At 35.0% G+C, this 26,049-nt stretch overlaps 2 protein-coding genes across 3 annotated transcripts in view; both read left to right on the top strand.

Annotated features, from left to right (window-relative positions):
• The window catches only part of LOC140154981 (branched-chain alpha-ketoacid dehydrogenase kinase-like), a 43,922-nt gene extending 27,031 nt beyond the window's left edge, over positions 1 to 16,891 (top strand). Inside the window, exons 6-10 of the mRNA XM_072177645.1 lie at positions 2,617 to 2,690; positions 5,581 to 5,709; positions 8,149 to 8,238; positions 9,725 to 9,889; positions 10,396 to 16,891. Coding sequence (XP_072033746.1) covers positions 2,617 to 2,690; positions 5,581 to 5,709; positions 8,149 to 8,238; positions 9,725 to 9,889; positions 10,396 to 10,540 — 603 coding nt within the window. The 3' untranslated portion in view covers positions 10,541 to 16,891. The remainder of the gene's footprint in view (positions 1 to 2,616; positions 2,691 to 5,580; positions 5,710 to 8,148; positions 8,239 to 9,724; positions 9,890 to 10,395) is intronic.
• Positions 16,892 to 20,105: 3,214 nt separating this feature from the next.
• The window catches only part of LOC140154983 (SEC14-like protein 2), a 33,351-nt gene continuing 27,407 nt past the window's right edge, over positions 20,106 to 26,049 (top strand). For both annotated transcript variants that reach the window (XM_072177648.1, XM_072177649.1), the window contains exons 1-4: positions 20,106 to 20,268; positions 23,398 to 23,467; positions 24,895 to 24,938; positions 25,595 to 25,661. In XM_072177648.1, the coding sequence (XP_072033749.1) occupies positions 20,218 to 20,268; positions 23,398 to 23,467; positions 24,895 to 24,938; positions 25,595 to 25,661 (232 nt within the window). In that variant the 5' untranslated portion in view covers positions 20,106 to 20,217. The remainder of the gene's footprint in view (positions 20,269 to 23,397; positions 23,468 to 24,894; positions 24,939 to 25,594; positions 25,662 to 26,049) is intronic.

The raw sequence follows: 26,049 nt of genomic DNA, 5'->3' as shown, positions 1-26,049 counted from the left end.
CTGCCTGTCTGCATCAGTCTGTTTGTCTGTCGGTATGCCTGGGATCCGTGCAATGGATTGGTGTAAGACCGACATGCTAGACATTAATATGCTGGCAGCACACAGAATGACTTGGTAGGATTTTGAAAGTTAGGGTTTGGAGAAGTATGATAATTATAAGAAACATTAAATATGGATTTTGATATGAATGGCAATGTATGTTCTAATATTATTGATCAGTTATAATTTTAAAAAGCTATCTAAAGTTTGTTTGGCTTATAATTGGCAAAAATTATTCGGTTTTTGTTACTGTATGTGCCAATAAAGTCACAACTCACACTCCTGCGACAGTCACCCATTGCGCAATTAGCGTATGTGCTGTGCCCTACTGCGTACATACTATTCTATACCAATACACAATGTTATGAGTCTTATTTTTTTCACCAGTTATAAGCTGAACAAACTTGAAATAGACTGACCGCTTAGGTGCAATTACAGTGCCAGCCTGAAAGACTTGATTTTAAAGCAACGTTCATACCCCATCTGTTGTCCTTTATTGATAATCACATACCTTGACCAGAACATCATTATGAATAATGAAATTGTTGTTTCTGGTTCATCTTCATAAACCACAACATTAACATACAATAGAAATTTGATACGATTGTCCTTCAGTTTCTTTAATTTTTGATAATTTGACCCTAAAAAGTTCACTATGAATTAAATACGAACTGCTATAATAAAAAGCCATTGGAAACCTTCTTTTTTTTTGCACAACACACTTTAGTTATGCTAAGACTAAGAGATTTCAGTACCAAATAGGCAAGTCTCACAGAACTTTTAAAACTCAAATATTTGATTGTTGGTGTAACTTAGGGCTACTAGGAATACGTAATTGCATTATTTGCAGCTCAATTCACATATTTTGGCTCCATACATGTTTTTTGACTTTTTCTTTTTTTTTGTGTGATTTTTAATTTTTTTCACGGATTTGGAGAATCCCTTGACCTAGAGCAAAGTACTGCAATCATTGGTGGTTGATTTTTTTTTTTAATGGAATAAAATCACCAAAAAAATACAAATTTGTATCCAAATGGGGCAGGTTTGTAACCTGTGTTCACTTCAAAATCTATTTTAAGATATAGAAATGTGTACAAAACCAATGCATTTTTAGATCTTCAATAGATTATGCAGTAAACACAAGTTACAGATCTGGCACTTTTGGATACAAAATTGTAATATTTATTGTGATTTTTTAAAAATCAATCATGAATGATTGCAGCACTTGGCACCAGGGACTTTCCAAATCCATAGAAAAAATAATTGCCCCCCCCCCCCAAAAAAAACATTTAAAAAAAAAAAGTTTTTGGCGGGAAAACAAGGTGCGTTTTTTTGGCCTTCAAAATAATGTATTCCTAGCAACTCTAGTGTAACTGAAACAATTCTGGGTAGTCATGGGCACATAAATCCAAAATGTATGAAAAATCTCTTTTGAAATGTGGAAGCTTTAACTTCAGTTGTTTATAGATTTACTTTACCAATTAATTAACCTTGCTTTTGATAACTCTTTTCCTATGGGGCAATGGTTCTCAATTATCATGCTATTGGGCCAATTCAGATACAGTTTAGGAGAAACAGGGTCACAAAGTATCTGTATTGTTTTGTTAAATTTACTAATAATTCACCAGTATAGAACTTGTCAAGATGAAATTGAATGTCAAATGCTCATCAGTATTATACATGTATTTACCTAAACACTAAACCAATATTTTATGAATAAGCCTTCATGGCTTATATTTGGCATGGCTAGCACTGGTTACGTGCGCTTCGCGCTCGCCGCCGCTTCGCGCTCGCAATTGGGGCACCGCGGTCAGAGGAACGGAGCCAGTTCTAGGCATGGCTTATATTTGGCATACTTTTTTAATTTGAAATGTCGCTAAATTGTTCCTGTGGCCCAAAGTATTTTTTCCATCCCTAGTAGGCATAATTTGAATGTAACTAATTAGCTTATTTCATGAGTGCTCTTTAGCTACATTTTTTCCAATTTTTTGAGAATGCTGCTTGCTGATCAGTCAAGAACTGTTGCCCATATGATAAGCCTATTAAAATCCAAGTTGATTTTGTGTTAATCTTAAACATGACCATATACCAAGGTACAACGTGTACTCCGGAATTGTTTCAGGAAGAGAAAAGAGATAGAGTGAATGTGTGTTGGGGGTGTCGGGTGTAACGGTGTGTGAAAAATGGGCACCAACAAGTCTTCTAGGCTGCTAATAATGTGTTTTTGTCCATATGTTTGTATAGTAGGCAAGGAAAGCATGTTGATGCAGAAACTTATGATTCTTTCATCTTGTGTTGAATTTCTTACAGATATGTGGTTGATTGGACCAAAACTCTTGCGTGGCTTTTTCTGACGAGCAGTTGAACATAAAACTTAGTCCGACAAGTTGTTACACCAGCAAGAATTCACCTTCCGTCCATGTGGAGATTCACTAGTATAACCATTACAATTTCAATTTTTATTGCAGATCTTTTTTATTTTTACCTTTTTATTTCACAATTTTTTAAAGAATATTTTTTCCCGCTGTTGTGTATACTGTTGTTGGTATCACATGCCTTTTGTATTGCTTGCTGCAGGCTGATTACATAGGAATTGTATGCACCAAACTGCAGCTGCGCAAACTCATTGAGAAGTGGACCGATTTCGCTAGGTGAGTCAGCTACAGTTTTCCAACTCTCATGCAATAGGTAGATGGTTTGGTAAGCACACTGGGTTTCAGGGAAAGGAATGAATACACCAATATTCCCAAGTGTACCAGTGACATTCAACTCCCTTGTAATACTGCCAAGAAAGGTCAAAGTTTATGGATCCTTCACTGTCTACATTTCTAAAATGAGACACTAAAATATGTTCATGAGTGAGTGAAAGTTTGTTGACATTTTAATGTTACACAATACATTATACAATAGGTTACACAATACTTGGTGATTAAAGCTAATACCATGATATGAAATGAAGCCTAAAACTGATAAATGCATCATTTGGCCTTTGTTATATTGCCTACTCCTGAATACTGTCCCAGTTTTTCTAGGTGCTTGCCATTGTTTGAATTTTGTGATAAGAAAGTATTATTGTTTGCAACTAAATATATCCATACCAGCTGTATGGTTCCCATGAATAGCTACACAATAACAAATGTGACATTTTATTTATTTAGTGAATTGATATGAATGTACAGCTCTATTGGAGGGTAGGTGAGATGAGTTCATGTCCAGGGCTGCCAACTCTTTAATTTGACACGAGTCTCACACAATTAGTAGTCAAAGGTTAACCATTTTTGTTGTCAAACAATTGTGTTGCAGAAAAGATACATTTTCTCCCACAATAACAAATTTGCCACAGTACATGTAATACAGGGGCATTCTTATATCGATATATGCGACTTAAAAGTTAAATGGGAGTTTAGTGTAACATGAAATACTGATGATGGTGAGACACTTCCTGCTCAGTTCAAACCAGTATCTGCTATCCAACCATTTCCATCATAACTATGTATCCTAGAAAAGGTTACCCCTATGAAGCTGAACTGTGATGATGAAAAGGTCTGTCTGCAAGTTAGAGTATTTATTTACGTGCACAGGAAGCTTGAAGCAGCAATCATTTCTTATTCAATTTAGTGGCTCTTATTTCTTGAATGTATGCCAATCTTGTTCTATATTAGTCATAGCCTTCTGAGAATTCAAAGAACTATGACAGGTCAATGTTTTAGTGTAAACAAAATGTACAGCAAAGTTTAGATCCAGCCCTCGTATTAACCCACGGCACCGATGGCATATTGCCGTGGGTGCCCACCCCCATTGCCGTAATGCCCTCAAAATATGTCCTTTACCGACGGCAGTCACTTGCCGTGCCCTTTAATGAAGTTGCCGTGGGTGCCCTAGCCAGCCAGCCCTGCCCCTTCATGATTATAAAATCATTAACAAGTACTGGTTAAAACCCTGAAAAATTGTGGAAAATTAAAATCGAAAATCTTGAACACGATCGCTATTTTGAGCATCGTAACCCAGCTATCAATCAATAGTTTGTTGTGAATTAATATTCATTACATGTACCCCTACGTAAGCTTACATATTCAGCCAATCACATCGGCTTTTATACATTATCTGGTTGCTAGAAATCTTACTTCATTTTCTCGATTGGTCGGAGAAATACCTTCAGCTTACTATCGACCAATCAGAAACGCTGTTTAATAGTAACTAAGCTTCCACGTGTCATGAACAAAATCCAAGTGCTGGGCAAATCAATTGATCTCTGGATTAGCAAACATTGACTTCCCATTGCAAACCGATGGCGATACCCTTCCGGTATCGTCTTATCTTGTACATGTGAGCCCATCTCTAGATATGTTTTGCACGAAATAGTTTTTATCCCAGCGAATTTGATCAATATTATTACCAAAGTTACAGCTGCTTCACAGCTGTTTCAAGTCAGTTTTGCAGCTCAGAACTAGGGATCACAAAATTTAAGTAAATTAAACTGTTGATTTTTGACTGCTTTGTATTATTTAAGCAGGTTTTTTGAGCAATCAGGTTAGTTTTAGTGTAAAGTTGAGAGTCAAATTTTACTTTAGTGTCGAATTCAGCTGACAGAAATTCATCTATTCGCTTTAACAAAATTGCCTTGGTGTCCTCAAATTTTCAACAGTTGCCGTGATGCCCTTTTGAAATATTACAAATTGCCGTGCTGCCTTGCCTTTTCAGTGAAAATCCAAGGCAATTATCAACTTGCCCTAAAAAAGTTGCTGTGCCCCTTCAGATCCTTAATTCAAGGGCTGTATGTAGATCATATAAATTTTCATTATAGGTTTTGATGGCTAACCTTTGATGTATGTTTAAATATTGTTTCTGTGTGGTGTACTTGTAGCTCTATGTACTGTAAAAGTTCTAGACTCTTGGACCACTAATATCATTAACGACTTCAGAAATTACTCCTGATTGCCAGTAATAATGTCATGTCCATTGCCTATGATTAATTATCTGGCTAATTTACCCTACCTGTGGATCATGTGTGGGTCAATTTAGTCCATTTCAGTTGGGATAGGCACTGTACCTCTTATTAAAATTTGAAATATGGTGTAAAGGTGCACTAAAGGGTAGTGGGAATAACTATGAAAAATCCCCAAAAGGAAAATTACACAATTCACATCTTTTTTTAACATATATGTTTGCCCCCATCACATTGAGCTCTAGGGTTCATTCCAATGTATCAGATGATTATACCAACTGTCTATGCATGGGTGCAATAGTTGATCATGAGGTGAATGATGGATTGTTCCATTCCACGGTTGAACGATGAGTGGAAATGTGGAATGGAACAATACATCTTTCACCGAGTGATCATATTTTGACCAATTAAATTACATTGTTGGGATATGGTAAACCCATCAAACAGCGGTGGTTGATGGTAAAAATATCAAATGGTAATTAAACAATTAACTATCTGTCAATAAGTAAGCAGGTTATTGCTTTATTATGGTCTTGTTTTTTTTCCATATTTTGCATTAACACTTTTGTTATAATGACTTGTTTTTATCACCGTAGGGAGCAGTGTGAATTACGGTATGGCTTTGCTCCCAAGGTTCGTCTTAATGGGCATCTATCAGCAGTGTTTCCTTACATAAGCCAACCATTGGAATATATGCTCCCTGAAATCATCAAGAATGCTGTCAGGTAAGGCATTAAAGATCTGCAATTCTGGACCATTGGGCTATTCAAGTTGAAATCCATATGCCACATGTATAGAAGACATGAGCAAGTTTATCTCACACACAGGGGGTGAAGATTTCAAATGGAGTCACTCATTTAAATAACCCCATTTGAAATTCACACTCCATGTGTGAAAGATTAAGGTCATGTCTTTCCATATGGAGTGTATGGATTTCAACTAGAGTAGTCTATTTTGTAAGGCCAACAAACTTTCATGTGACATCTGTAAATGTGTGTTGAGAATAAAAACCAAAAATGAAAATTATCATATATTTGGAACTATAATTTTGAAGTCCGAGTTTGATAGATTACATCATTATTTTTAACATATAAAATAAGCAAGTATATACCTAGATGATGAAAAAAGCCTTATTTCCACTGTCATTTGTTATTTATTCGGGAAATTTTATCAATACAAATGTACTGGTGTCCGTGGAAAACCTGAATTTATACATGAACATGATAATAACAATATAAGAAATAGACCTATATATTATTATTATACAAAATGAAGGAAACAAACATGATACAAAACGAAATGCAATAGTGTGTTTAGCTCAAATTATTATACAAAAATTACAGACCAATTACATTTTGAAATTCACTCAAACTTGTGACTTGGCAACATATGCAATATATTACTACCTGCTGAGCTGAGGTGTACTTTTTGCTCACAAACCACCCTGGTAAGCTTGTGTATACATTATGGGAGTATAAGGTTTAATAATGCAAGCGATCTGATACTGCGACCAATGAAATATACTCCTACGTTTACGTCACTTCCAAAACTTGAGATGACACAAAGTATAGATTCCAAGGACTCTTTGCAAAGGTCAAATTTTCTTATGATAATTCTGTAAGCTGGTGATGCCATGACTATCTCTTAAAATTAAAAATATGAATATATTTATTTGGCCATGATAGGGTCTCGCTTCTTTCCCTTGGATATTTGCACACTTGCTAAATGCTTCCTGTATATGGGCATGCATGCACAATGATATTGAAAGTAGAACACTACAGTACCGAAATGAACTAGTTTCTTTTAGAATTTCCTTCCAATCGACTTGCAACAGGTTTTCCTGTTAGAAATGTGGTTATTCCATGAAAAGCAAACATGAATTGCGTGACATTTCAGCTTGGCAGGTAGTAATGCATGATGCAATCAAGCTAAATGAGTCTGGATGCTGATGAAAATTAAAATTCAGTATTCAATTTTGTTACATGAACCATTCTCAGAGCTTTATTTTGCTGAAAACATCATCATAATTAAACTTATGGTTCCAGAGACATGGGCATCTTAGTGATGCTTAGAACAATAAAATATGAAGTAAACTGAATACAATTATTTACTATATCTCAGAATCAATATTTCCGACATCCGTGTCATTTTCCTTGATCACATGCATCACATATGTTGCAAGTCATGTTTTCATCATCTACAATTTTATATAGTATTGCATCAGATTATGTTTGACAATAGTGTGGCAACCCACATGGTAAATATTAATAACGCCCACTTCCAGTTTTACGTAGTTTGAATATTGCCACACCTCAACCACCAGTTTCACACAGAATTGAGGTTTTAAATTGGGTCAGAATGAAGGAATCAATTTTTGTGTCAAATGTAAAGTATTTATATATTTGATCATCTAATCTGGTTGATAATATAACTGAGTTATGACACACTCAAACAAATTGTTTTTGCTGTACCATAACTTGGCAAGAATCAATTGATTCAAAACACAGTTGGATTCTTGTTTTATGGTACAAAGTTGAACATCTGCCTTAGCTCATTTCTCATAGAGGATAGTGGTAACAGCTCAGTCATGCAAAATAAATATAAAGATAAATAAATAAACAAATAATTATAAAAAATAACAGAATTAAAGTAGCCAACCAATAAATCAGTAATTTATAGAGGACAAGGGCTTTACTTTTCTTAACTTAAGAAATATGCTATTAAAAGTGGGTGGTCAAATTTTTGCATATTCTGTTTTCTATCCAGCCATTGTGGCTTACCATTAAAACAGTATGTTTCCAAATTTTGAGTTGTACAGTTTTTATAAGAAACAGTTTTCATAAAAACTTGAACAGTTGTTATAAGAAACAAAAACATGCCCATAACAATGCCCTGTAGGGTAGTATGTACTTCTGATTTGGTACATCTTTGTTCAGACCATCTGAACTTAACATATCTTGGGCATTAAATTTTACTGGGGTAATGAGAGAAAAATACAAGCTTTCTTCAGACACCGAAATCCCATTTGTGATGAGAATAAATGGGAGATGAGCATATCAATATGATCACACCTTTGATGTTGTTATTGATTTGTTTTGTTTTCATAACTTTGTGTTTTGAGATATGCCTTTGAAATATTGTTTTGTCCTATTTTGTCAATGCAGAGCTACAGTAGAGAGCCATCTGGATGATCCTCATCACATGCCAGAAGTACATATCACAGTTGTCAACAATGATGTAGACTTTATTATCAGGTAAGATATGATAAGGTGATGTATGTTTATACATGGTTGATGTTTATGAATGACCATTGAACTCATTTATGGCACTTGGAAACGTTTAGTTTTGCTGCATCTTTACATTTGAGTTGTTGAATTGTCCGGTCCAAGTTGTTTCTTATGTCATTATAACTGAATATTAAATGTCATTTCATCATAATTATATTTCACATCTGTTGGTCAAACAAGAAATGTGCTTGTGCTGGGGCAAGAAAATAAATCAGAATTGTATAAAATACTTAAATGGGTTAATTTAAGTAATTCAAAACCAGATACAAATTGAGATTGCAAGAATATAATTATACAGCAGTAAAATACAGTTCCATGATAAAACATAAAATATTGGTGAAAAGAATTATTTGAGTAAATCGCTAAAATTGTACATAGCCTATTATAGTTTTACTAAAACCAAATGCATTGCGCAATATTGAAATGAGGCAAAAGTTTGATAAATCAAATCATGGAAGTACTTCCATGATTAAATGCAAGCCTCGAAATAAGCGAGTCTGGACCAGGAGCCACATATTTGGAAAAAGCGGCTCCTGGTTCTCTAATTATCTCGGGAACCAGGAGTCATTTTTGAAGTACCAGGAGATCGGACCATTTAAAAAAAACCCAGAAATACCGGGAGAAATGCTCACCTTCTCACCACTTTTTAATCAAAATTAAAAAGTCTGATGGAAAAAATTGTTTCAGAACTCCTGTCCAATATGTATGATCTCTTTCAGAGGTGAGTTTTTTTGTGCATGGATTGGGCCCGGGGATTGGGAAATAAAATCATCGGAAAAGTCAAGTCCTTCGACTGGTAATGTGTTGTTCAGGACACACGTCAAGCAGGCTAGTTATGACAATTTTGAAGGCCAAGAACCGGGCGACGAGTATGACAATTTGGCCGGCGCTTGGTCATGTTTTTTTCGGGAGTACCAGGCGCTAAAACTCGGAAACCATGGGGTAAAAATCGCCCGGCGCCTGCTTATTTCGTGGCTTGATTAAATGAATAAAATAAGTAACTAAAAGATAAGCACAAAGTATAGTCTGTCCACATAGAAGTACAATAGACCTCGGAAACTGGAGGTATGAGAATAATTATTGAGTGCAATGCTTCTTTACGCTACTAACTGCTGTGCGATTTGTGCACGCATGATCTTTCGCGTCACGTCAAGGCTCGCGTGTGACATAAAGCATCGACCCCGATGCCACAGATTTGGTTTGTACTTCTAAGTGGACAGACTGTACTTTAAACATTTGACATGAGCTGCATAATCGTTAGAACTACAATTCGGTTCTTTGTTAAGTTTCTTTTTGAATTGCACTTATGAATTGACTTGACGAATATCTTTCGAAATAACATTCCATAACACACTTCCTTAGTATTGGAAAGAACTTTGACCATAATTTATATCGCACTTTTAGATTGATGTTTTATAATAACTTGATGGCACTGTTTTATTTCACTTCACAGAGTATCAGACAAGGGAGGCGGCATTTCCCATAATATCATTAACAAAGTATTTAATTATCACTTTACTACGGCCAATGATGACGCTACTAACTCAACACAAGGAGGAACTTTTGGAGTGCTCACTTCAGCTCTTAACAGTGGACCTACAGCTGGCCCATTATGTGGGTAAGTATACATGGGTGCCTATGCATGGTGACCCTATCATAGGATTAACAGGTGTTATTAAAGCTTTACCAATATGTTGTTGTCTTCAAGTCCATCATTTCTTGTAGTAACGACCATCAAGAAGGTTTACTGGTCATCTCAGCCAAAATAATGAAGTAAAATTTAAAAAAAAACCCACTTACTTTCTTGGCCCTGTGGTCCTTTCCTGTGGTCCTCTATGTGCAATTTACTGTCTTAATTAAATAAGACATTTACTCAAAATTGCTCTGGTGTCCTACAAACGCAATAATTTTGGTAAACATCAGTTCAAGATAAGTTTGTACGTAATTTAAACATTACTAATATGCCAACAAATCAGGTTGAAAAATCGTTGTACCCTATATTGGAACCATACTTCTTCTGAAGAACCTCCTTATCTATAAAATACAGATTTGGCAATCCTTTACAGCCAAGATATGAGGGTATAATTGACTAATCTACCTGTTATGTGTATTGAACTTTTTCAGGTTTGGGTTTGGTCTGCCAGCATGCAGAGCTTATGCTGCATACCTTGGTGGCACCATACAATTGGAGAGTATGCAAGGGTATGGAACAGATGTCTTCCTTAGATTGAGGCATATCGATGGCAAACATGAAAGCTTTAGGATCTAAGTACTAACTGTGCAGGAGATGTAAGATGTCTAATACATTGCTGTCTCAGATTTATGAAGAATTTGAAGATAATGCAAGACATAAAAAAGTGATATTGTGTTTGTCACAGGGTTTGATAGTTGCTTCAGGTGATATGGTGTTAAAACCGTTGACACCCGGTCATAGCATCTTATCATGATTCTACACCATTCTGTGATGTGTTCTCACATGTTGACACAGAGAATGGTGTATCAGGAACAAGATACATGTATTTGGGTGAGACATTTATTCAGTTCGGAGAGATAATCGAAGTAATTGCTTTCAATTGGGTATAAGAAAAGTCAGGGTCTCTGTGTTAAGTTATGATAAAGAAAATTTAGTTTTTTATGTTGCTGCTTTCTGTGAAAGCAAAGTTACTTAAAATTTTGTTATGTAACATGCATTGTGAAATGAATTGGACTAATGAAGTGTATATTTTGTTTTGTTTTTCAGAATAAGATGTAAAATATAAGTGTAGCTATAAATTTAAACCAAATAGGCCTATATGAGTATTAGTCACTGAAATTAAGAACTAATTGCTAAAAAATGTTTAAATCATCCATTATTGGTGTCCAACTCTCTCTCGTAAAATTTAATGACCTACCTCAGAATATTGACTTGCAGATTTTGCAAATTTGGATTTGGTATTCAAACATTAAATATATTGTGTCATATTTGGACTTCTGCGATTCTGTTGGAAAGCCGTTATTTTCCATCTGAAGGGCCAGTTGAATTTGTTCATTGGATGGCTGGAAGAATCCTTCTATCCTTTATTCTGTTTCCTTTCCTCTATTCTGTCTCTGTCATCTCAAAGTTACCAGTGACAAGACTTTCCAAGAAGTAGTACTGAACAATTTGCCTTGGCATAGTCTCATCAACTCTTAATCTTGTTTCAACATAAGCTTCGTTTTGCACAAGTGTGTTTTTGCACAAAATTACCATGTGAGCTACCTCTACCGGATGGTACAATGTGGTCTTTAAACTCATACTTGTCCTGTCGTCAAAGCTTTTAGGCCTTTGATTAGACTTACATGTTCTGAGTTTTTCAGTGACTTTAATGAATATGTAGGTTGTACAAGGTTCTTGAACTATATTACTGTAGCTGGACAGCGTGCTATTTAATGTGAAGCTGTTATTATGTTTCATATGTAACATATCATGCATCATGTTGTAATAAGTGCCTGTCCTTGTACAAATAAATACATATGGACTGCAAACTAATACCCCGTTTACATTGGACGAAAGTCGTAATCGAATTCACTAAAGTCGTAATCGACTTAATTCGTATCATAAGTGTAAACAGGTACAGTCGTAATTAATCGTAATTCAAAAGTCGTAATTCCAATGATGACTTGTATCATCATTCATTTCAAGTGAATTGGAATAAGTCGTCATTAATTACGACTTTTCGCTAATGTAAACGAACATGTTGTTGAATTCGTATTCACCTGCCGTAACCACTGGTAACAAACGAATTCGATATTCGTGAATGCGAATTTTGAATCGAATTCAGCCGATGTAGTGTAAACACCCACCAAACAAATTAATCTGCTGTCGTAATTCAAAATACAGCTTAAATCGATTACGACTTTTGCCCAATGTAAACAGGGTATAACTTACTCTAGGGAATGTGTCATGGTGGTCAGTGAAATGTATGACAATCAGTTTACTGCCAGTTGCCTTTCTTGGACCAGGTGGTAATGGAACAAATCAAGAGTTCAATGACGTCCTATAAACTAAAAAAGTTCTTTCAAAAAGTCTGATTTATGTTTGTAAATATCTAGTTAAAATGTTGGTCGAAGTTAATCTTTTGGGTTGGAATTTTCAACATTTCAAACTTTCGTTAGACTGAGGGAGGGTAAACCTCCTGAGTGAAAGGATTTTTCGTTTATAAGATGCCATTGTACTGTTGGTTTTTACCCTAAGGAACATGTTTTGTGAGAATTTACCTTTCCAAAAGGAAAATGGAATGTATTGAAGTATTGAATGCTTATGTCTAAGTACATCAAAATGACTTTACATGTTGGACATTTTCTCCTCCTAGAATGAACTATTCACTGTTAAGCTTTTACTTATGTGCTTCTCAGTGACTTACAATAATGATGTGGGAAGTTATATTGATGATTGACATTTTTGATAATTTTTTTCTTTTGATTTTCTTACATTTAGTTAGAGTTTTAGCAACAAATAGGGTATCTTTGCCTGATAATGTCACCTGTTTAATGTAATGGTATGTTTACAAATTGAATGTAAAGTAATATGTGATAGGATTATTACTGTAGATGTAGGTGTCAGTTTAGAGTATGTTCAAGTAGATTATTGAACCAATTGAAATTATGAAATTTGTATTGTGATATAATTTGGAAATATCACTTATCTGTGAAGGTGTTGAGGACTTGAAACATTGGCTAATTTGGCAATGGTAATGATTGTCTGTGATATATATAGCTGCTAGACAATCATTAACATTGACAAATTAGCCAATGGTAATGATTGTCCTTGCTATTACCAAATTGTTACCATTGCCAAATTAGCTAATGGTAATGGTTGTCTGTGTTAGCGGCTAGACAATCATTTACCATTGCCAAATTAGCCAATGGTAATTGTTGTCTGTGTTAGCTGCTAGACAATCATTTACCATTGCCAAATTAGCTAATGGTAATGGTTGTCTGTGTTAGCTGCTAGACAATCATTACCATTGCCAAATTAGCCAATGGTAATGGTTGTCTGTGTTAGCTGCTAGACAATCATTACCAATGCCAAATTAGCCAATGGTAATTGTTGTCTGTGTTAGCTGCTAGACAATCATTTACCATTGCCAAATTAGCCAATGGTAATTGTTGTCTGTGTTAGCTGCTAGACAATCATTTACCATTGCCAAATTAGCTAATGGTAATGGTTGTCTGTGTTAGCTGCTAGACAATCATTTACCATTGCCAAATTAGCCAATGGTAATGGTTGTCTGTGTTAGCTGCTAGACAATCATTACCAATGCCAAATTAGCCAATGGTGATGGTTGTCTGTGTTAGCTGCTAGACAATCATTTACCAATGCCAAATTAGCTAATGGTAATGGTTGTCTGTATTAGCTGCTAGACAATCATTACCATTGCCAAATTAGCCAATGGTAATGGTTGTCTGTGTTAGCTGCTAGACAATCATTACCATTGACAAATTAGCCAATGGTAATGGTAATTAATGTATGTATGTACTAGGAGATAAATTAGAATATATTGATCTATCAAAGGTGACCTCTTCACCAAAGCTCCTTTGTTGCAATTCTTATTCTGACCTTTAACAGGTTTACTTTTAATATGAAATTCTTGTTCTTGGGATAGGAAGACTCACCATAAATTGCAACATTTTCTTTTAATAGTTTGATGAAGCACAAAAGTACAGTGCTTGTGTGATCAAGCTACTGAAGCACAAATGTATCTATTCTAACATTCAGTAAAACTATTAAGTACTTGAGAACATATTTTTTGTGCATTGAAGTTAGTGTAAATTGTGTATATAAATGTTAGTCAATATTAAACATTACTAACATTAGGAACTTCATTGCATGTGAAAGTGGCCCATGGCTTCAGTGGAGCCTAGCGAAAAGTTAAAAATCATTCACAGACATTAGTAATTGAAATATACCTACAGCTGACAATGTTAATCACAACTCTTTTTAGGTATTGGTGTGATGGCAAATGAGCTAACCAAAAGATAAAAGAGGGAGTAAGGGGAGAGAATTGGTGTATTTTCAAACTAATTTTTGCTTAATGTTCCAAAGTGAAAACAAATCAACTGAAGAACTGTGAGGTCAGATATGTACCATGTTAAGATTTTGAAAAAAAAATCACCAAAACATTGATTGTGTCATTGACCTTACTTTTTTGGTAACAACATAGAGCAGTAGAATTTTGTTCCATTTCATATTCATAAAGAAGAGAAATAGAATTCGAGAATTCGGAATTAGTTTTTAATTTTTTGGAAATATGTCAAATTTTTCAAGATATTGACAAAAATGTGTGAAAAATCACTTTCGTTATCACTTCAGCAAGTACATTTTAGGTCTATTAATTATCAAAAATCACAAACTCTGGCTATGGTGAAAGTCTCTCCCCTTACTCTCCCCTTAAGTGCATAATAATGCTGCAATAAATGTGGAATCTGAATTTCTATTACATTTTATGTATTACAAAACTTTGTAATAATGTTTTCCAGCATAACAATTGTTTTAATTGCTGGGTTTATTTTTGAAAATTAATTTAAATGTTTTTGCTGAAGTTTTAGGAAATATTGTATGAACTGGATCTGTACAAAAATTTGCATTTATAATTTCACAGTTCACATGAGGTGTAATAATTATTCTTTCTTAATAGAAATTCAAGAATATGTTTGATTACTGTTCCGCAGTTTCAGGAAATGTTTTATAAAATAGAGGAATATTACCTATTGCTGGGTCTGATTTCTAAAAGAGTTGTAACTCTAAATTCCTCACTAAAGATAAGGCTTACAGTGGGGTTTGAAAGTGGCAGTAATCATTTGTGAGTATTTCTGAATTCAGGTCTTATTTGGTCTAAACGAAACATACCAAAGGTGTCAATGCTTGCCAAAATGTAGCTTACAGGATTCACCAATGTATAATTTAATTAGCAAGACACAACATTTGACAATTTTATTTTGGGATGTTGTTTGGGAAGAGCAATTTGCTTTTTGCTGTTGGCATTCTCCAAATTGAATCTCAATTGATTGTATTGGTCTCTTGTGGTAGTCAAGATGTGTAGATAATTATATTTTACCACACATTTTGGTGCTCATTATTGTGCCAAAAAGCAGACCAAAATACTTGTTACATTTTTTACGGTGATGGTAATTAATTTTGCACCTCAAGCAAGTGTACATAAGTATCTGAAAAGTGAATTCTACAATATCCTGATCATTTACTACACATGTGTGAATGATGTACATGGCACACGCCACACCCATTTTGTAAGTTTGGGGTGTTTTTTGATTTTTCACACAGATATGTATTGCTGTAGATAGTATTCTCATTCAAAGGTGTTTTCCGAAACAAATTATTTTTTCAAGTGATTCTTGGAACCCACTTAAAACCCATGAGTGGAGTATGTATTTTAAAAATGTGTAACAAAATACTGGTATCAGTCTTAAAATTGGTCATGATTCATTGCTTTGAAATCTTACCTAATAAGACAGGAAAGATATACTGTAAAAGTAGAAAATTTCGCGAGGTGTTTATTTTCGCGAATTTCGCGAGTGGACATAAAGTCGCGAAAATAACGTTTTGCATTAGGTTTTTATTGTATCAATATCAAAACCTCGAAATTTAATTCTCGCGCAATTGACAAAATCTTCAAAATCGCGAAAATATTGACTTTTACAGTATATACTAGCCCTACAATAGGGACTTTAAAACATACTACACCCGAGAACAGTTAAAACCCAGTGACTGATCCACCACCCGAAAGAGCAGTCACTGGGTTCTAGTACTAGTAGTGCCAAGATATACTGACTACAATATACTCGTAAAGTACTCGTCACTCGATTATGCACTGTGTATAGACTACGAGTGCAAGAAGTTCGTAATTGCTTACAACCTTTCACTCGGCAGACAAAATATGATGAAAACAAAAAAAAGATAAAAACAAGATAAGATTATTCTATTTTTGTAAACTAATGAAGTAGTTTTGCAATTGCATGTCACTGAAGCATGTCAAGTGCCAATAGAATAAGTTCTCTATCATTTTGGTATTATTTATTTATGTTGTTGAATTGGTCAGAATCGCCCAATTCTGCTGATGAAATCGTAAACATGTATACATTTTATTAGTAGTAAGAGTACCCAGTATGTTAGACTAGTGCAAATCAGATATATAGAGCCATTGTAGCTGTTTTGATGTTCATAGTTTTTAGTTTATTTTGTGAAATAATTTTCTTGGTTTGTAAATAGTTCATGTGGTAGTTTAATAGATAATAGCATCATTGCATAGAAATACTATTTCTAACAAATTTATTTCTTGTCAAAATAAGAATATTTGGAAAAAAAAAGTAAAAATAATAAAAAGAAGCAATTATATGACTGTTGAATTTCACATGTTTTCTTTGAATTGACCCAAAGATTTTGTACAATTAAGATATGTGAATTTGAATCTTGTTAGGAGCCCACCAAAAATGAAATAAACTTTCTAGAGGGCTTGCATTGATTTCTAAGTTAAGGTGTACATAGTAATAATAAGTAGAATATTTGCCAGGAATATTTGACACAACTTTGTCACTTCATTTCTAGTGATCCATGGGTTTTAATAAACGCATGTGCTTAATATTATCTTTATTGTAACTGTTGAATTTATTCAGTGGTCTTTGTTTGGATAATTTGTGAATATTTGCATTAAACCAAGATTGATGACTTGTTTGGCACATTATATTAAATTTGACTTGATACATTTTAGTGCCAATAATTCCATCAAAATCAAATTTGCAGTCCCTGATTAGTATTTTATGTTGCACACTATGGTATACAAAATAGGTACAGCTTGTCCCCCAAACAAATGATGCCACCAAAAGCAACTGATTTGTACCAAAGGTTTTTAGTGGGCAATATTGTTTTTAGTAACATGGTATAGCTGAAATATTCAGTTTTCTAATATATTTGTTTATCTTTTGTTAGATGTTGTTTATATGAAAACACACAAAATCCATTTTGTGCCAGTTTGGGCATAATACTTGTCGGGACAAAATGCTAACAAAACAGTGTGAACAGCTATTTTGAAATCTCTACAAAGGCATTTCAGTCATTGATTTGAAAACAATTGATTTGAAAACAATTGTCTAAAAGAACGTTTGTTTATAGAACAAAATTTTAATTTTTCTCGAAATTAATTTGGAATTTTGGAAAATGGATTCCAGTCAAAATGTTAGCCTGTTACAAAAATTGAAAGATTGTGGGCCAATTAACATTATATTTGGAATTTATTCAAATATTGACAAAATGTGAACAGGAAGTGGAAGAAATTGAAGATTATTCGTATTGCAAAAGACAAAATAAAACAAAAATAACAAATTATACTATATAGTCAATTTTTGCTCAAAAGGTTATTCTCATGATCTCCAGCATTGTCATTTGTCAATAAGCAATACTACGTTGTCAAAATACAAATAAAGCTTAGTTAAAAGTAATACACAATGACATAGCTCACCAACAAACTGGTGGAATAAAAAGTTAATAGATTAATATTTACCGTAATAGTGTCCATGGTATTATACACGTTTGGTACAAATCGAGCTGTTTTGGTTGCACCACTTTTGGGGGACAATCTGTATATTTCATAAAATAATAAAAACCTTGCATCAAAATTAATTGTAAATCTCAAAACCCTTTTAGTAAAAATCAGCTCCTCTTCCTTGATCATATTAACTTATGGTAGACGGTAAAAAAAGATGGTACCAATTACCGGTATGTAAAATCCCATAGAGACCATTCCGAATCGTAGAAAATGAAGTCCCACAATCACTCCAGTAAAGCTTTGATCAAGTAAAAAAAATACAATGTGATTTCAGATGAATGAACTTCATTAACCATCTTGGGAATCTTGGGAACCATCTGGGAATTTACAGTGGGTCTCTCTGACACCCATAAAAAAAAATCATATTTCTTCATATTCAAAAATATTTATGATCCCCATTCAACCTGCAGATTAAAAAAGATATTTAAAAAATGTGTAAATGTTTTCTCCAGTAGTTTTATATAATTTTTGTGATTTTCGGGTTTTTTTTGGTGTGAAAAAAATTCTAATGCATAAAATAAGCCGTCAAAAACAAAATGTGTGCTACAGGAAACAAACTTGGTGTTTTTGTTGGCCTAAGGCTGAAAAAAAAGTTGTTTTTTAAGCCATGCTCATTTCATTTTTAGTGGAGCAACTTCCCCCTTGAATTTTTGGCTAATGAAAGTCATAGACGTAGATCCCGGGGAGATGGGGTGGATTTATCCCCCCCCCTCAATATTTTGCCGGAGGGATGGTCCATACAATCACCCCCCCAATGTTGACGCCTGTATGTGGGTTTTTGACCAAATTAACCTCATATTTGGCCATTTTAGCCCCAAAAGTGCAAATTTTTTCGCTTTGTACGAATTTATTCCATTTTGCACCATGATTTCAACACTTTCGCTTCAAAATGGCGAATTTATACCATTTCCTTATTATGTCACCAAAAGGTGCTGAATTCATTATACTTCAAGAAATTTTTTCCAACCCCATCCCCCAAATGTCAAAAAGTAATCTACGCCACTGATGAAAGTTGATGTTAAGTTTCCTGTTGTGTTTAATATTTCTGTCCTTTTTCTATTTTTGATAGATAACCTCTGTTTTATTTGTTGGGTCGATGGACCTCATTTCCTTGTCTTCAGTGTGGCTTCATATAGTCAGGGGTGGTGCAATAATTATAAGTGTACCGGTCAGGGCTGTCAACTTTTTGGAATTGCTTGGCGTGAGACAGGGGCGTACTGGGATTTGCTGACTCCAATGTTCATTTTGTACCATGATTATTTGAGTCACGGCACTCAAGAATGTGAAAAGGGGGAGGGGGTAGCAACAAATTATTCATGACGATGCGTGAGATTTTACTCATTTTCCAGCTTTTTGCGTGAGATTTACTATCCAGGCGTGAGATTATGCTACCTTGGCGTGAGACCGTGAGAAAGTGACCCAATGCGTGAGACTCACGGCCAATGCGTGAGAGTTGACAGCCCTGGTACCGGTTACCCCCAGGGTGGTGAATTTATATAGGGGGGGGGCAAAGATTTTTTGGTAGGCCATGGGGGGAAAGCATTTTTGGCAGGTCAAAAGGAGGGGGTCAAGCAATTTTTGGCAGGTCGAAAGGGGGGCAAGCATTTTTTGGCACCGATATTTTGGGCCCCGTTTCTATATTACGCCCTAAAAGGTGTAGGAAAACGTTAGGAACACATTCAAATGTGCAAAATTTCCTGCTCGCATTTATGATAAGACAATATAAGGTACAAATTCGGGTTCACTAAAATCTGGAAGGTGTAAAGGGGGGGTGATTTTTTGGCAGACCATTTTGAGAATTCACCACCCCGGGGGTAACACATAATTATTGCACAGCCCCTCATATAGTGTGATAGAAAGCCTGATGTGAATGTTCAAAAAATAATGAATAATGAAAGAGGGGATAGAGCCACCTCACCATTCGGCAAAAAACATGTGACACTGACAGGAAATTAAATTCAACATCAATTTTTTATGAGAAATCCAGAAAAGTAATATTTTCAAGTAAATCTTTTTGTTTTACAAGCAATATGAAACCAATAAATCCGATGGAAATCAATCTACAAATTTCCTAAACTTTCCTGCACTGATTTTTAAAAGTTTAGCCTCCCAGGTTTTAGTCGTGTTTACAATCTGCAAAAGTTTATTGACACCTTGTCCTTCTGTAAAAGTTTATTGACTCCTTGATACGACCTTCGACATTGTACATGCACCGCAGCACAACAAGTGTACATTTTGACATGTTGTTGATCTGTGCAGCAGCTGAGTGATTGATTGAGAGCTGATCGAAGTCCATGGAAAAGAGCTGGCACATTCATGCATGCATGACTCAAAATTTCTGGTTGTAATTTAGATTGCAATTTTAAAAATGAGTGGAAGGCCGGAGCTCACTGGTAAACAGAAGGAGAAGTTAATACAGGTATGTCCGTGTGATTTTATTATTGTTTTTAAAACATATGTAACTTGTAATTTTGATAAGCTTACACTTTTTTACAGTTGCAAAATTGGTAAGCTTATCAATAAATGATCAATCTTTCTCTCTCTGGTAAAATGCTGGTTTAATAGAAAATACATGAATAATATAAGGCTAATGAAATGAAATGATTAGTTTCCCATCACATTTTTGTCAGTGAAATATGAGGTCATGATTTCATGATTATTCATTATTTTGGAAAATTTCATTATTGTCAAAACTTTCATTTTACATGGCTATAGGTGACCCCGGAGGTGATATCACAAGCAGTTGACAACAAATCCGATTCTGAAGTCAAATTTGTAGTTTTCTGTGGTTTGTCTCTTTTCAAATCGGCCAAAATACTACCATTTCTATAACTTCTCAACATGGGGCCTCCAGCCTATGCCCAGCGAGTGAGCGAGGTGACGTCACACTTCCGGTGTGACGTGCCCAGAACTCCAAATAATTTTCGGAAGCGACAGACAAATTGCAGGAAAGCGTGTCAATTTAAGCTTCCTGTAATTATCTATTGCACATAACATACAAAGTCACAAACTTACAAACTTCAATATGCACTTCAAATACAGCAGACCACCGATCCTGTAGAATAACTTAAATAATCGTCAAATTCGTGGAATCCCGTTGCTCAGAATTGCAAATGTCATTTTTATCTGTCAAATGCGCTGTTGATGTGCTCAGAGATTTTATGATATGCTTGATAAATCACAGGTGTGAAACTGACTTTATACCACTCGCTCGCTTTCGCAGAAAAGCGAAGCCTCTGGCTACCTCGTGGCACTGAGGCATGACGTCATCATGGACGTGTGCAAAATTTCCGACGGGCGCCTTATTTATTTATAACCCATTTTGTGATTGGTTGAAAAACCATTCATTGCAATCGTAAGCCAATCAATGAACGTGACGACCTTTTACGGTATAAATTAATGTGACCCACCAGTAAAGTACGTCTAACCTGATTGGTTAACAAAACTACTTTGATAATTGCTAAGCCAGTCAGCGTGCTCGATGCTTAACAACCTCGAATTCACGTGGTGATCCAGCGATCAAGTATAAATTCAGCATGACAACTGCTCCCGCAGGTGCAATAACAATACATGGACACAATCACTGACATTTACACAATGAAATAATGAATTATTTATGACATGCATGGGCTGGATTTTACGATCAAGGTAAGGTTTTCGGCCTGTCCCTGCGTGAATATCCTTAGTTTTCAGCATCAAAGATACTTGCGATGGCCATTTTTTTGCGGACACTTTGATAACAGGTAACTTTTATAGGTCATAGGGTAGAAACGATAGTTGTACAATTGTACAAAATATACATTTTGTTATAGGCCTAAAATGTTTACAAAAATATATTGGTCCACACGTTGTGCATGTATTCAGTTGTTCGACGTATACCTCCAGCCAACAACAAAAACAAAGACTCTCCTCTACATGTTCATGTGTTCAGCTTCACATAAAATGCAATTTTCGCCAAGTATTTAACCTTTATTTTACCGAAATCGGCCCAGAAATGAGCTCGCTTCGAGGTCAAAACAAAATGTAAACAAATTGAATCAGCTCTGCTACAAGTCTTCAACTAGTCGCTCTGCTCCACGATCTATTCTGGGTTGAAAAGCGTAAGTGTAGGCACTGTAGCGTAATGTAAAATAAGTACCCTGATGGCCGGGGTCACCTATATGAAAGACCATCTCAAAACAGGTATTAATGCTTAGATCATCATTACAGACATTTTGCAACAGATTGAGTAAAAATTTGAATTTGTTTTTATTAAGGGACGGACATTCTTCGTATTCAGAATGCAATTTGATATGTCTGATGTACTCTAATGTCCCACAATAAATACTGTCCAAACGTTCATACCCCACCCCTTAAAATGAAAAGAAATTTGCAATTTTTGTAATTGTAACTACTGTAGAAAAATGATGAGGTAATCCTTAAATTTTCATTATTTACTACATCCTCTATCCCTACAACTAAGAAAAACTGCTGATTATGATCAGCAGGGGATGTCAGACATTTTGAGAGTTTCAGTTTTGATTATTTCCATCTCAATTTTCAGATAATTGACTTTTTTATGAAAATAATGAAAGTTTTGATCAAATTGAAAAGGTGATGCGGGCGGGTGACGGGAAACTAATAATTTCATTACATAGGCCTAATACTCATGTACTATTAAACCAGCATTTACCAGAGAAAGATCATAATACTATTATTGATACATGATTACATGGTTATCTTTACAATACATACATGTATGACATTTAATACAAAACTTAGTAACTTGGCCATTTTAAAGTAAATTATTTAATTCTTCTCAAGTCTTCTGTCAATGTCTGTGCCTGTGTCATGTGCTGTCCGTTGGCATTGATTGAGAATACAAGCGTGAAAGCAGTTGTAGTAACTACAAATTTTGAACGTTTGAGAACTTATTCTCATGTCCTAGTATAGGGCGCTTGCATGAAAGGTAAAAAGGTTGATAAAAATGACCTGCATTGAGAGTCGGTCAAGTGCGGTGGAGGACAAACAAACTATTTATATCATCCTCTGTGAATCTTTGGCGCGTTATTCAAACCCATGCTTTGTAAGGAATATTAGCACTCTGTAGGTGATATTTCATTTTCACTTGTTCCAATATCGTTGTTGTGCCTCCAGGGCTAGTGACCCGTGGCGTACATGAAATCTCCCTATAGTGCTAATTTGTTGGCAAGTTTGCATTTAAGTATATCTACAGTAAAATTATAATATAAAGACCCATTCAGTGATCCCAGCGCAAGTGTGAAAAAATTAATTTTTTTTATAAATTGCTTAAAAGTGAAGGATAAGTCATTCAAATTGTCATTTGGTATTTTTGAAATGACAAATTTGGCAAAAAACTAAATAATGCACTTGCGCTGATGTTGATGTGTCTAATGCACTCTCCCTTCAGGGCTTGTGCATTAGACACATCAACATCAGCGCAAGTGCATTATTTCTGAAGCAACAAGTAATACCCGTTCATTAACCTATAAATCATACTAAAATACTGACCATTGTAATACATATTGTTTCTTATTTTTCCCTCTAGTTCCGAGCAAATCTGAAGGATGTGCTTGGACCGAAACATGACGATTACTATCTTACCAGATTTTTACGAGGTATTTTCAATACTGTTACGTACTTAGACTTTCTGGGATTTACCAATTATTTATATGTTTGCAATTCAGTGGTTGTGTGTTTTTGTGGTTTAAAGGAACACATTTGAACACCTGCACAAGTGCACATGATTTAAAAAAAACCTGGCCCAAGTTACCTTATTGAGGGAGCAGAATCAGTAATAAGGCTTGCTTATTGGTTAATTGAATTCGGGGCTTCTTGATCAACTTTGTGTCTTAGCCCGTCTTTTGGTGTTGAGGCATGCCAAATTTTGTCAAGTTTTCATCCTGATTGTACATTTTTGTCCGATTTAAAAAAAAATTTCCATCTAGTATATTAATTTTAATGACACTTTTTACTTGTTGCTGTCCCCATTTTATCCCTGAAAATTTCTGGGGGGTGGGGCAATTGGCCTTCCCTCCGCCCCTGTGGCTCTGCCACTGGACGAATTTGCCAATTGACCTAGAATAAAATTCTTGCTCAAGCATTGCAGGGCTTACACTTCACTCTTTAACAACTGGTCTGCTGTTTCAGCTTGGACCAGTTGCTGTGTTTTACAACTTGCCTGCCAGCATATCAACTTGCCACTTACATTTTTGATCTAAAACCATGCAATCAATCAAGTTTTTCATTTGTTTTGTCAAACACCAAAGGGTCAGGAATTTCACTCACTTTTTTTCCCAAGAGTTAATGAATCCAAATTCTCACGAGGCAAAACATTTATGAATTGCCTGTGCCTAAAACAATGGTATACACAATCAAAAACAATTACTGCACTCTCATCATCCTTGCATTGTTTTCCATATTTGGCATGCCACTGTAAAGGCATATTACCATGTGTCTGCCTTTTTTCTATTATGTCATTCGTTGCCAACAGGCATAAAAATCTTGGCAAAAATTTTAAATTGGTATCATAAATCACTATAGGTTCAACAAATCTACAAGAATCTCTTTAGATTCACTCAAATCAGTTTCAGAGAATCTTTACGAGAATATTCTCACAAATTTCTAGACCTGTGTTTGTGTACTGTGTATATTATTAAGGCCAAATTTTTACAAAATCTCTTCAATGGACTGGAAGCCTTACATTCTTATTTTGAATCTCGGACTCTCAAAACTACTTACGCGCTTCGCTCCGACTCTGCTGTCACATTCAAAGTAGCTCCTTCCAAAAAGCAAGGTGGCGATCATGCCTTTTCAACTGCGTAGCCACATTTGTGGTCAAGAAAATATTACCACCTTCAAGAATCTTCTTAAGACCCACATCTTCTCTCTTTTAGGGCTTTTTATGTTTATAATTATTGCCTTTATCTTGTGTTTTCCTTTGACGAAGTGTCAAAGATTTTTACGAATTTAGTTTGTCAATCATTTTTAATTGAAATTAAATTGTCAAATCAATCTTGATTGTTGATGTTTTTTTTTATTGCAGCAAGAAACTTTGACTTAGCAAAGAGTGAGGAAATGCTGAGAAATGTAAGTATGTTAGCCATATGCTGAGGAATTGTTATTAGAGACCTGAGGATTGGAGCTGTTATAAAAACATTACCGTTGATTATATTGATGATTTGTTGGTGCAAATAATATCTGACTGGGGCACCGTGCCCCCTGGCTATGCCACCTCTAAATGTGTACTCAATGAGCTATTCCATTTAAAATCCACACTTCTCCTGTGGAAGATTTTGGAAATATCTTCCACAGGGGAGTATGTTTTTCAAATGTAATTGGTCATGGTTAATCATTTTGAAACTCATACTCACCCTGATTATGGCTTTACCTACATGTATATCTTCCACAGCTAGAGTGAGTATTTCAAATGGAAGTTACCCAACTGTCTATTCTATTTGAAAACTTGTATTCCCTCTGTGGAAGACTTTAGCTAAATCTTCCACAGGGGCATTGGAATATCCCAAATGGTAGCATTTAATTAAACAGGTGCCATGTAAGGTAAAAAGGGAGTAAGTTGAATATGGTACACACATTTTATCTTCTACCAACCACGAACAAGATGTTTTTTAGACAGATGGCAAGATCAACTTATCAACATGACTGATTTCAAACAGAAATGAAAGTGTTTTGTCTGAACTTGTTATGAATAAGTGAACAATCTAGGAGTTTGTTTTACATTGCAGTGTTTGATATGGCGGGAAAAAATGAAGATTGATACGATCCAACAAGATTTCAAACTACCAGAGGTAGGTTATTTTTTTTTTTAAATAATTTTTTTTAAATTTCTTTTCCAAAGTTTTCGGCGACTTTGGAGAACCACTGGACCTATTCTGAAATGCTAGGATCATTCACAGTTAATTTGAAAACAATTGGAAAAAATTACAAAAAAATTACAGTTTGTTATCCTTAATATGCAAACCACTAACTAATGTTTACCTCTTCATCTAGCACATATTTTAAAATGCATGGAAAACCAATGCATGTATAATATTGTGATAGATGGTAAACATTAGTTAGTGGTTTCATATTAAAGATAACAAACTGTAATTTTTTTGTAATGTTTTCAATTTTTTTTTTCAAATCATCTGTGAATGATCCTAGCACTTCAGAATACGTCTATGTTTCTCCAAAGTCAACA

The sequence above is a fragment of the Amphiura filiformis genome, chromosome 6 (genome assembly GCF_039555335.1).
Source record: "Amphiura filiformis chromosome 6, Afil_fr2py, whole genome shotgun sequence".
Lineage (NCBI taxonomy): Eukaryota > Metazoa > Echinodermata > Ophiuroidea > Amphilepidida > Amphiuridae > Amphiura > Amphiura filiformis.
The sequence above is the reverse complement of the archived record's forward strand: the minus strand, read 5'-3'. Positions and strand labels throughout refer to the sequence as shown.